We start from the raw sequence: 12284 nt of genomic DNA, 5'->3' as shown, positions 1-12284 counted from the left end.
CATATTTGTCCAGATATATAGCCTATATATATGACAATATATGTTTTATCATTATATTCTATAGATTTTCAGCATGTGTCCATACCTGATAGGAGAGGGAAAGACTTCATCAACTTACGTTGTGGTGAGATGTTATATATATTCCCATCTCTAGAAGATTGCTTTGATGGAGTCACGTTTGAGCGGTATCCTGAAGTAAGCTAGAAGAAAAGTCCAGCTAGAGGAACTATCATTTTAACAAAACCTACCATGGATCAACAGGGTGATATTTAGTTAGTTTCTGAAACTTTCTAGTGTAATTTATGCTTACAAGAATGTGCGTGTGCAAATAGTAAACTCTCTGTATCTTGAGTTTCTATAAAATGAGGTAATCATTGACCCCTCAACGCCTTAAGGGCATTATTGAATATAAGGTGGGATAATAAAATATTTTTCACTCTATTTGTAACATGGGAGTACTGATAACACTGAGTTTTAAGAGATTTATGTAGGATTTTATTTATTTATTATGATTTATTTTTATTTATCTCTCCTTACCCCCTCTTTGTTTGTACTTGCTGTGTCTGTTTGTCTTCTTTGTTTCTTTAGGAGGCACGGAGAACCGAACCTGGTACCTCCAATGTGGGAGTGAGTCACCTCATTGCTTAAGCCACCTCTGTTCCCTGCTTTGTTGTGTCTCGTGTTTTTCCTCTTTGGTCTCTTGTTGTAGCATCTTGTTGCATCAGCTCGCTGTGCCTGCCTGTTGTGCCAGCTCGCTGTCTTGCTTATCTTCTTAGGAGTCACCGGGAACCAAACCACAGACCTTCCATGTGGTAGGCGGGAGCCCAATCACTTGAGCTATATCTGCTTACATGTAGGATTTATTTAGCATATATTAGTTGACTATCTGCTGTGTGTAAAGTGGTATGATAGGTACTTTGTGGTGATATAAAGAAAAATAACTCAGTCCTTGTTCCTAAGGGGAAACCACTGTGTATTTAAAGTTTCAGGGTTTAGAGCTATGGCCAGAGTAGAGCCCTGGAGGGGAGAATCCCATTCACTTGGGGGATCAGGAAACTTCTTGGAAGAAGGGGCACTGAGAAATATGTAGACTTTCATAAATAGGGTATTCCAAAAAGAACAGCAGGAGAACAATATGAAATCAGGTTAAGCCCAAATGAGCATGTAGGAGACATCAAATAGTCTAATTAGACTGCCTATTAAGTATTTGCCATAAAGAAGGAGGAGAAGACAAAGTTGGAAAGGCAAGTTGGAGCTAGATTGTAGAGGACCCAGAACGAACTTTAATTGGTAATTTATGGGGAACTCTAAACATTTTCTAGGAGAAAATTCTTGGCATTTAAGGGATGGTGAATAGAAACACTAGTTTGTGAGTGTGACTGATTAAATTGGGTTTATCACATAGGGGTTATTGCAACAGTCTGAGCATGCCCTAGTTAGAAATGATCTGGAAGGCGGATGGGGGTACAGCTAAGGGAATTGAAAGGGAAGGAGGGACAGGCTTTCAGAATTTACTTCATTGGGGAATAAGGAGGAAGGCTTTTTTTTTCCCCCTGAGATACCAGGGCTTGGGATTGAACCCTGGACCTCATATGTGGGAAGCCAGTGCTCAACCACTAAGTTACATCAGCTTCCCAAGGAGAAGGCTTTTAATTATGATCCGTGGTTCTGAGTCTTTGTTGATTGGATTATGGTGGGACCATTGCAAAACATAGCAAGGTCAGGGGGAGAGCTGTAGTAAAGGGGGCAATGGACTGGTTTGCTTTGCTTGTTCAGCTTGAAGATGTTAAGGACACATTTAGGTAGGGATTTCTAGGGACTAGAAGGTACAGAACTAAAACATCAGAAGTGAAGATGGAGATTTGGGAGCACTGTTCACAAAGAAGAGATAGACGAAATGTGGGAAGAGGATAGGATCATATCACTAAAAAAGGAAAGGATGTAGACAGAATATAGTATTTTATAGCATTATTTGTCATTAGGCAAGTTGATGATGTAACCAGCTCTTACCTTTTTTTCTTTTTTTAAAAAGATTTATTTATTTATTTGACTCCCCTTCCTACATTGTCTGCTCTCTGTCCATTTGCTGTGTGTTCTTCTGTGTCTGTTTGTATTCTCATTAGGCAGCTCCAGGAACTGATTCTGGAGTGGGAGAGAGGCGTCATTCTCTTGCACCACCTCAGCTCCCTGATCTCCTGTGTCTCTTATTGCCTCTCTTCTGTGTCTTTTTTTGTTGTATCATCTTGCTGCACCAGCTCCTTGCATGGGCCAGCACTCCTGTGCGGGCCAGCTCACCACACCGGACAGCTTGCCTTCACCAGGAGGCCCTAGGTATTGAACCCTGGACCTCCTATATGGTAGATGAAAGCCCAATTGCTTGAGCTACATCCGCTGTCCACACCCACACTCTTCCTTTCATGTAAGGTACTGAAGAACAAAACCTAACAAAAAAAAATGTAAGGCTCACTACAGTTTTATCATTTATGAGGCATTCTATTGTCTTCTGAACTTCTCTTTTTAGTATTTAAAGCCACTGTTTCAGGAATGAAATATATTCAGCTCAGAAAAAAAAAAAAACAACTTAGTTTTTAAGATCCCCCAAGGAAAAAATGAAAGTCTCTTTCACTTAATCTTCTTAGAACCTCGGTAACAATAAGTATGCCATTGACATGAGAGGTATATATTCACTTTTTTACCTGATTAGTATGCCACAGTTTTTCATCTCCTCTAGAGCTCACCTCAGTTGAGATCAGTGTGCTTGGGATTGGGGGGAGAGGGGGATATCCTACAGAAATCAACTTTGTGTGCTTTTGTAAATTTTCTCTTTTTAGTCTGGGGCCCTCAGCAGGCTTGGAAAGGGAAATTGTATAGTATACAATATGACTTATGTCTGGATTTGGAAAGTTTTACCATGTGAAACAGCAAGATTGAACTGCCTTCCCATTTCGTTTCTTCTCCTAACACTACCTGTGTGCATACTTCACGTGCCAAGAAAACCACTTTGATTCATTGATATTATGCATGCTGTATTATGTACGGGCTTCGGCAGCATGCTGCACTGGCTCTCTTTACAGCAGTCAGAATTCCTCTGGTCATTGGCACAATTTGTGGCTTTCCTTCAGCAGCAGTTTTCATAGTAAGATGAACTCATGCCAAATGGGCTAAGGGGCTAGTCAACAGGAATTTCCATATCTAGCCAACTGCTGTGCATTAACTCTAGTTTTATGTGTCCATTGTGTTTTATTTCCTAAGCCATGTAAGTCTACTTAGAGTTTTTAATTTTTTAAATCATAATAGGTTTAATGTGGGTAACTTGAGATGTTGAGTTTTGTTAAGGTAACATTTGTTCTTATATTTGTAGCAGATAGCCCATTTTTTATCTCCTCTGCCATATTTTGTTGCTGAAACCCTCTTTTCTGCTTTCTTATGTACATTTTAAATTCCTTCCTTTCTCTTCAGTGTTGTTAAATTTAGGAAAAGGGAAAAAAAAAAGCCTTTTGATTTTCCCCATGGATTCAGATGAGTTAAGATAAGTTAAATATGCCTATTTTCTTCCAAAATGAACTTCTCTCTGAAAATGTCACCCCACCAAAACAAATAAATAAAATCCAGCGGCTTGATGTTTACTACTTGAAAGCAGCTTCTTTTCCCTCATTGGAGATAGTTACATTCACCCTCATTCTTGATCCCCTGTGGAAAGTCAGGGAGGGAAGCAGCAGGGAGCCATCCCAGAGGCTGAGTTCTGGGTGACCTGGATCACTTTAAAGTGCTTTTAGTTTAAAGGTTAAGTTAATTTCTTCGTTCCCAAATCGTTTCTTTGTAGTGTTGGCAGTATGTCTGGACTTGGCCATACTGCTGCTGTTTAAGTTGCTTTTCTTATTTTGGCTTTCTCTCTTTAGCTGCTTGCTTTCGTGTCTTCCCCTTTCTCGCTCACAGATTTTAGGATAACCTGGCTCTTATGCTTTGGTATTTGCTCCTTCCATTTTCCACACATATATCTATATATCTATCTAGATAGATATATATATATTTTAAAGTCACTTTTCTTCTAAAGCAGAGTTATAACATGGAGGGCTTTTGCCTTAGTTTCTTTTTGGTTTTCTGATTTACCTAGGCTAGTGGATCTCAAACTTTAATTCTCATCAGCACAACCTTGTGAAAGCAGATGGCATGGCTCTATCCTGAGTTCTGTCACAGGAGATCTCAGCTAAGTTTCTGAGAATGTGTAGTTCAAACAAGTTCCAGGTGATGGTAGTTATGGTTCTTAGCTCTGGAGCACACCTTGAACAACTGACCTAGACTTATTTTTGTCTACCAGTTTGCTGTTGTTTTTTTTTTTGTTGTTGTTGTTGTTTGTTTTTCCCTGGAAGGGTTCAGTTTCTTCAGATTTTACTCATCTATATTCCCTGGGAACTCCTTACTTTTCTAATTCATAGGTTAAGCTAAATACAAATTGCCTTGTATTTAAATTGTGAAGATTGGGGTTGGAACAAGAGTGGGTGATACAGAGGTGTGTCAGCTTTCCTCTGCTCCCCCTGAGGGAAGACCTTATAGTCAGGCCCTCCTAACCTAGACAGATCTTTAGACGTACTTTCATAACACATTATTCTAGCAAGGCTTTTGTAAGTTGACTGGAATTGGTGCCTAACTGAAACTAATTGAATAGCCCTATTTTAGGTATATATAGTTTTTAGTTTTTCTAATTGTGTGTATTATCCCTTTTGACATTTGAGATTTGCTCCCACCTTCCCTGAATTTCCTCCCTTACCTTCTCGTACTCCTCTGGTGTGCTGTGATGCCCCTTCTACGTGTGGGGATATAGCCGGGAAATCATTTACTGAGTATCGGTATGACTACTCTGTACTTAGTTGGGTCCTTACATGTGTCAAATCCCTCTACCTTGCCAAACCTGTGCAGTAAATAGTATTCCCATTTTCCATATGTAGAAAACAAGAGTCTGAGATAGCAAGTAACTTACGGACTCCACAAGGTGCTGCAGCTGGGATTTAAACAGGGGTCTAACTCCAAAGTCAGTACTATTTTAACATAACCTTCCTTTTAGGGTATTTGAAATTGAACTTTTAAGGAGAGAAAGTTAGTTGAGCAGGGTATATAGAGGACTATGTGAAATTTCATATAATGTCAGGTGTTAGACCTGGCAACGTATTGTGCCCATAAATAGCAACCTTGGTGTTCAATTTCCAAAATACTAAATTACAAGAATGGTTACAAACCACTGAAAATAATCTACCTATGTACTTTTTAAACTGTAAAGCCCATCGATGGCACTGGTACAGATTTCCTCCTCATTGTCTTCAGTGTTCAAACACATGTAAAACAAGAATTGTAGGAAATAAGTAAACATTGTCATATGGTAGGACCCTTTCCTCTTAAAACACGGATGAGAGTAGTCAGGAGAACTTCATCTCAATTTCATTTTTCTCCTTTATGAAAGGTTGAGGAAGCCCATAGTGATAGGCCTCAGTTTTCTTGTTTAAAAATAAAAAGAGTACAATGGAAATTTCTTCACCTCCTTACTTGTCTGATGTGGGAATTAATAAATATTATGTGTAAAGCCCTTTGAATGCTCTGTAAGAAAGATTCCATGTAATTTTTGGATTATTCATGGTCCATTAGTCTCTGCAGGGTGCCACCAAGGAAGAGAGATTTTTACCTTTTATCCTGCATTTCACAGTATAAAAACAAGGTATTGTTGTTTGTGGCTGTGAAAATCTCCTGTAATTGTACCTGCAGAGATTGCTGCTATCACAGAGCCCAGGGCCCTGTTTGTCCCCTCACCCAAAGAATGGGCTCCCAGGCAGAGGGAGAGGGAACCTCATTGAAACAGCTATGTCTCCTGCAGGGACTGGGAGCCTGGCCCACCTCACCTGCCCCTCCCCCAGCGGTGTCTGTCTACCTGTTGGACAGAAGAATCCGTCCTAGGTTGACTGCTCCCTTCTCTTGTCTCCATCCTGTATTTCCTTGTTCTTGGATGAAGGCAGCTTCTGCTGTCCAATTCCCTTCTTTCCCCAGAACATGTCTCCCTTCCTTAAAACATTCCTGCTGATACACCCTGTTTAACCTGAGGTTTCTAATATAATGAGTATATTTCTGACCATTCCTTTTGAATCACTGATTCTTTTCTGATCAGTCAATGGTGCTTTTCTCCTTAATCCTCAGGTTCAACAAATTTCTGAGTCTTACCCTTGGATTCCATGGGAGAGAAATATGTTAGGCCTGCAGTGTTGCCTTTTGGTTGAAAAAGTAAGATATAAGTTAACTGTACATCCAGTGACTTGTCTCACCTTGCTGTTTTTCAGTTTTTATATTTATTTATATCATAGCAAGTTTAGTATACAACTCTATCTTTGCAATGTTGGGTAATTCATTAATTTTTTCTTTATCTCCTAATTCTTACATGGCACCTGCCTAACTTAATTATAAAACTGTTTTACTTAATGATCTTTTTGAATTTTTTGTGTTGAGTAAAACTTCTTCTTGCTGTTTGGCATTGTATGACCCCTGCAATTAGGTTGAATTTCTATCTGTTGCTTCTCTCTGGCTTAGAATGTGATGGTGCTTGAGCCCAACCTTTTCCCAGAGCCCTTTAAAGGGACTTTTTTCCTGTTCTCTCTTTCTCTCTCAAACCAATTTTATCTTTCCATTCATTTACATATTCTTACAGAGCAGTTGGTTTCTCTCTTCCCTTGAACACTGCTAAGCTGAAACCACCCAAACACATGCACTTTACTTCGACTAATCTGGGCTTTTGGCCAGTTTAGCTGAAGCAATTTGAACTAACATGGAAATTGGTTTATTTAGGTTGTGACTTTATAGTGCCTATCAGGAAGGCACCTACCTGAATGGTTAATGTTTAAAAGTAAGATTCAATTCCAGATGGGCCCAGGCTTTGCAAGGAACATCCCTGATTCCATAAGCCCTTTCCTCGATAACACATTTCCTTTCCATGTTATCCTTTTTTCCTCCTGTGTCCCTTTCCTTATGTCCCTCCCCAGCCCCCCATCCCATGGAGCATCAGATAGTTTGAATGTTAGCTTCCCTCTTACAATTTGGCCAGTGTAGCTGGGGCTTTTTCTGTCTTCTTTTCAGAAATCAGTCCCTAACAATCTTTTTGTATGATCTCAGTAAACAAAGAATGTGAGTGTATATGTGAGTGTGTGTGCACATGTGTGTGTGAGAGAGAGAGACAGAGCACGTGTATAGGAAGCCTGCCATATTTCCTCTCTGTCCCACAGAAAATGTTTTTTCTGGAAGCCCTTTTGACACTAAAGTGAATGCCCACTGGCCCCTCCTTGCTGAATTCTCCTGAGAGGAGAGAGAAAGGTCTTTATGCTTGTTGTCATATCTTTTGTTTCTGCTGATTATACACAAAGTAAGTTGTAAAAAGCTCTCACACACTATGATTCCTTTGTGGTATGTACAGGAGAGTAGCTGTACACTCAGCTTCAGCTTTCTCTGGGGATTCCGAAGGGTCCCTTTCAAGGCCTCTCATTTCCTGTTACAGCACCATAAGAATGAAATTTAGATGAGTACTAGCTAATTACCTTCCTATAATTAAACCTGCAACATAGCGCTTAGAACTGCTAGCCCATCAGTTTAGTAGTTCTTTTTTTTAAATATATACTTAACTGCTTTGTATATTTTGCTTTTAATGTTAAAAGTAAAAAAAAAATTAAAAAGTTCCCATAGTCCTACTACTATAACTCCGAGGAAAAATCACTGTTAGGACTTTGTGGAAATCACTGTAGAAACTTTGTCTTTTATTATGTCATTGAAAAAGACCTTTAATGCCTGCATGGAGGAAAGTAGATAAGATTTGAATGCCCCCAAACAGTTTAAATTTTATATTCCAATGAAAACAGTGGTTAGGTATGTGCCATATTTTATCACCTTATTTTACAGTGGGCTATTGAGGAATTAGACTATTTCTGCTGCTTCTGTCAGTCATTTTTTGATCGCATGTAGCTAGCTGGCTAACTACTGAGCCTTCTAAATCAAAAGGTGGAATGAGGTGTGCCCAGTTACAACTGATTAGGTCATCAACTTTTATATCCTTTATATTTCCTTGGTTCATTTTTAAAAAGTGATAGGTATTTGTATGATTGTTTTATTAACTGATGTAAAGTTGCATTTTTTAGGGAAATACACTGAAGAAATTAGAATCAATTTTTTACAGTAATCATGGCCAATTACAATTCATATTTTTGAGAGTAACCTCAAAGAAATGAATGATTAATTGATATCTGATCACTTTGCTGAGAAAGCTTTAACTCTATATTTAAACAGGTTCTTACTGTGTTCAGATATATTGATAACTGGATAAGGAAGAATCTGTTTTATTCCAAATCACACTGAGATTTCAACGGGTAACTTTTAAACTGGCCATAGTGTAAACACCCTATGATGATTTATCATGTTTCTCTCTTTTCATAATCCTTTCATCCATTTTACATGTAAACACTAACTTGATTGGAAAATGCAGGTTCATAGAATGTGTATACACAATTTAATAAATAAATCCTCATTTGCATTATTATTCAAAATATGCATGCCCCTTTTGCATTGGCCCTCTGCTGAATCTTTTTTTTTTCAACTTTGTTTTTAAAATAGTTTTAAGTTACAGAGCAGTTACATCAAAAATATAGCCAATATAATCTTGATTCATTTTTTATGAAATAGGGAAGAGTTATAATTTGCCTTTCTCTTTGAAAATTTCCCCTATCTGATAAGTAAAAACAGTGTTTGTGGTGGATGGGGATAGAGATGGGGTAACAAGGTATTATTACTTGAACCCCTCAGTGAATGTGCAAATTGCTTGTCCAGTTTTGTTGTGAGAACTCAGATAAAAACAACAACGATAAAGAAAACATTTTTCCAGCATTTTAGTTTCTCTTTGAGTTTATATATAAAAGTATCTCTTAAAGGTGAACTGTAATTGGAAATGGGTGAGGGGCACAAAGCACAATCAAATATCACTGTCTTTGGGGAGAATATATAGAGTGGGAGGATGGGATACATAATAATTCACCAGGAAAAGTGATCATTTATAGGTCATGGAGTCCAAAATAAGAAATTAGCTCAAAAAAAAAAAAGAGAGGAGGTTTGAAACATAATATTCGAGCAATAGTTGCGGAGATAGGAGACTTAGTGTTCCTTTTTTATGATAAAATTAAATTACATGCATTTGAAAATGAATTCTAAAAGGTTAGCTTCAATTCATATTTTTGTTTTCTGAGGTGAATAAAATTATTGCATTCTGCAAATATAATTGTAACTCAAAGAGAAGACTTGAATTCTTTGGTCAGTTTTTTTCACAGTCTTATATCATTATTTTATTTAAATTGGTTTTATTCCTTTACCAAGGGATAATTTGTGATTCAGGATAGATTTGTGGATTCTAATCTTGATTCTGCCACCAGCATGTTGTGTGATTTCTTGTTTTTTTTTTTTTTTTTTTTTTGACTGTTACTCTCCCTATGTTTAAACTATGGTGGTTTACCTTCCATGGATCCTTATGGAATTTTTCAGTTTAGAAACTCTAGGATTATAAATTTGCACACCACCCATTTCTCTACTAGTTCTTTTTTGAGATTAGGATTGTTGAAACATACTAGTATCCTGGCACAGTTTCCTCCCAGTTTATTCACAAGACCTTTTTTGTTTTCTTTCAGAAACAGTGTCTTTCTTGAATGCCTGAAGTTGTAATTGAGTGTAATTGTAGTTTAACTTTCTCCTTTCCTCATGAGAATGTTTATAAAATGCATTCTGTGACTGTGAGGGTAAAAAGGAACTAGAAACTTAGTGCTTACAGTCTTACTGTACATTTAATTTGAAGTATATATACACTCTGGCTCATGGAATTTGCTTTAATCAGTTAAGTAGTTACATTTATTGAGGTTTTATAGAAAGCTTTTTTTTTTCCTGGGGGGGGGGGGTAACATTTTGATACACAGAGTATTCAAAGATTAATTTTTAAAAATTTCCTTCTGTTGCCCCCTAGGGAAAATTACTGTTGCAGAACTCATTAGTGCCCCTCCATATGTCAACTGAGAGTTGGCATCAGTGTTATTCCTTGTGTGACATAATACAAGTGCACTGTGTCTCTGCTCTTCTCCATGCTCCATTTCTTTCTCATTCCTCAAGTTTAAAGCATAAATTCCTTTTAAATTGGTTATGTTGTCCTAACTAAAGAGAAGGTACTAGTCTTGATTTCTGTTAACACCTTCATTTCCTTTATTCTCTTCTTTGAAATTTATTTCATATGAAATGTTAACATATATCTCTAGAGTGGATGCCACTGAATACAATTATGACATGTTTTTTATTAACTTCTATGAAATAATCTCATTTCTCTTTTCTTGCTCATTTCTTAGATTTGAATCTGGGCTTTCCAACTGTCTAGCTGTGTGACTCTAAACTAGTTATTTTCCTACTCAGAGCCAGTTTTTTGTTTGTAAAAAGGAGATGCTCATATCCCATAAGAGATAATGGATGATAATGAGAAATAAAAGAGTTAATTTATATGTAAGGTGACTGGCATATTTTAAGTGCTCAGTAAATGTGAACTCCCTTTCCTTCCTATCTTGGGCTCTACTGATGAAACTCATGGGTCAAGAATGGTTAACTTTGAGGAAGACATCATATTCTGTCCGTTAAACACACAGAACAAATAATGAGATTGGACTGTTTTTTTATATACTAGTGATGTTCACTAATAAACATGCAAACTGGAATTTATTGAAAATTTTCAAAGTTGGGGGAAATGAACTAATTTGTGGGTCAAAAGGAAGTAGTGAACATATTTTAAGAAAGCTTACTTTGTTGAGGACTAAATCTCTGAGCAAAGAAATTGATTAGCTCAAATGACCTTAGCTGGAGTTAAAAAAATGAAACAATGTCAAAGGAAGGCTTTACTATGTAAAGAAGACATTGGTGGGAAGCGAATGTGGTTCAACCCCTTGGGACCCGCCTACCACATGGGAAGTCCCAAGTTGATGCCTCCTGGAGAAGGTGAGCAAACAATGAGCAGAAAGACAAGAGATCTGTCTGGAGGAAGGGGGGATAAATAAAGGAAAAGTAAAGTAAATAAAATAAATCTTTTCTTTTTTTTAAAAAAGAAGACATAGGTGAGATGAAGCTGAGCAATGGGACTAATTGAGATTCATGTAAATATAGGAAGATAGTGGAAATAGTATGTATTTAGAAATATTGATTAGAGATATGAAGAGACTTTTCAAAAGTGGAAAACAAATTTTAATTCATTGTGGCAAATCTAAAATGAAGTAAGCAGGTGATGCAGATGATACTTAGGGCTGATATTGACTGATTATAATAGGTAATCTTAGTTTTGAAAGGGGATCTTGGTGACTTTCAGTGCAGAATTCTAGATTTAGAGTAAGATTCACCAAGTTATAGCTGTTTTGGTTTGTTGTTATTATTTTTACTATTGGAGTGAATTTATAAAATAAGCCTTTTTAACTTAAAGGTAGTAAGTATAAGTAATAAGTCTAGATAAGTAAAGTCTACCTAATGTTAGCTTATACTAGGAAAAGGACAAATTAATTGGAACTAATTTTTTAATAGCTGAAAGGAACTTTAGAAGTCATAGCATCCAACTCTAAATTTCTAGATAATAAAATTAAGGAATAGAGGGAAAAAAGTATGTCAAGCAGAGAGTCTATGTTTTTTTTTTTTTTATTTCCCTCTCCCCCCATTCCTTCTTTTTACCAGCCCTCCTCTTTCTTCCTTCTGTCCATAAATATTTATTAAGCATCTTTGTGCTACATGCTGTGGATACAAGGAAACAAAATTTAGGTGGATCCTTCTGTCCTGGATTTTCCCTCTGGTAGCTACTAAACATGGTTGATGATATTTACGATATACTGTACATTCTAAATGTCAAAGACATGTCAAGCTGTGATCAACTGTTTCAGACCTGCGGGTAGGCTGTCACTGCATCTGCCTGGGTGAAGTGTGACTGTGTGCAGTTCTCAGCAGCCTCCACACCCAGCGTCTAACTTGGCCGTATTCCCCCAGGTTCCAGTGGCATGTGCTGGCAGAGTGCTGGGTGCAGACTTCTGCCCAAACCTGGAGGAGCCAGACCAGAGGCTGGAAGTCCAGGTTGGAGTCTTATTGTTTTATCAACTTGGGGTGGTGTGACAACAAGTGACCTCTGAAAGCCATATAGATATTTCATTGCCATCCAATAAAAGACAACTATTGAGACAGGTGTTAAAGAGAGACCAATGTGTAGCACATGAGCA

The 12284-nt window shown here is 37.5% G+C and overlaps 1 protein-coding gene across 11 annotated transcripts in view; it reads left to right on the top strand.

Moving 5' to 3' along the window:
- The window catches only part of BNC2 (basonuclin zinc finger protein 2), a 454270-nt gene that overhangs the window by 180685 nt on the left and 261301 nt on the right, over positions 1-12284 (top strand). For 4 of the 11 annotated variants that reach the window (XM_058301892.1, XM_071216752.1, XM_004465459.4 and 1 more), the window contains one exon: positions 12058-12141. The exons of the other annotated variants lie outside the window; for them this stretch is intronic. In XM_058301892.1, the coding sequence (XP_058157875.1) occupies positions 12058-12141 (84 nt within the window). The remainder of the gene's footprint in view (positions 1-12057; positions 12142-12284) is intronic. 11 annotated transcript variants of the gene reach the window in all.

Source organism: Dasypus novemcinctus, chromosome 8 (assembly GCF_030445035.2).
Source record: "Dasypus novemcinctus isolate mDasNov1 chromosome 8, mDasNov1.1.hap2, whole genome shotgun sequence".
In the NCBI taxonomy this organism is placed as follows: Eukaryota; Metazoa; Chordata; class Mammalia; order Cingulata; family Dasypodidae; genus Dasypus; species Dasypus novemcinctus.
This window is presented reverse-complemented; position numbering and strand designations above follow the sequence as displayed.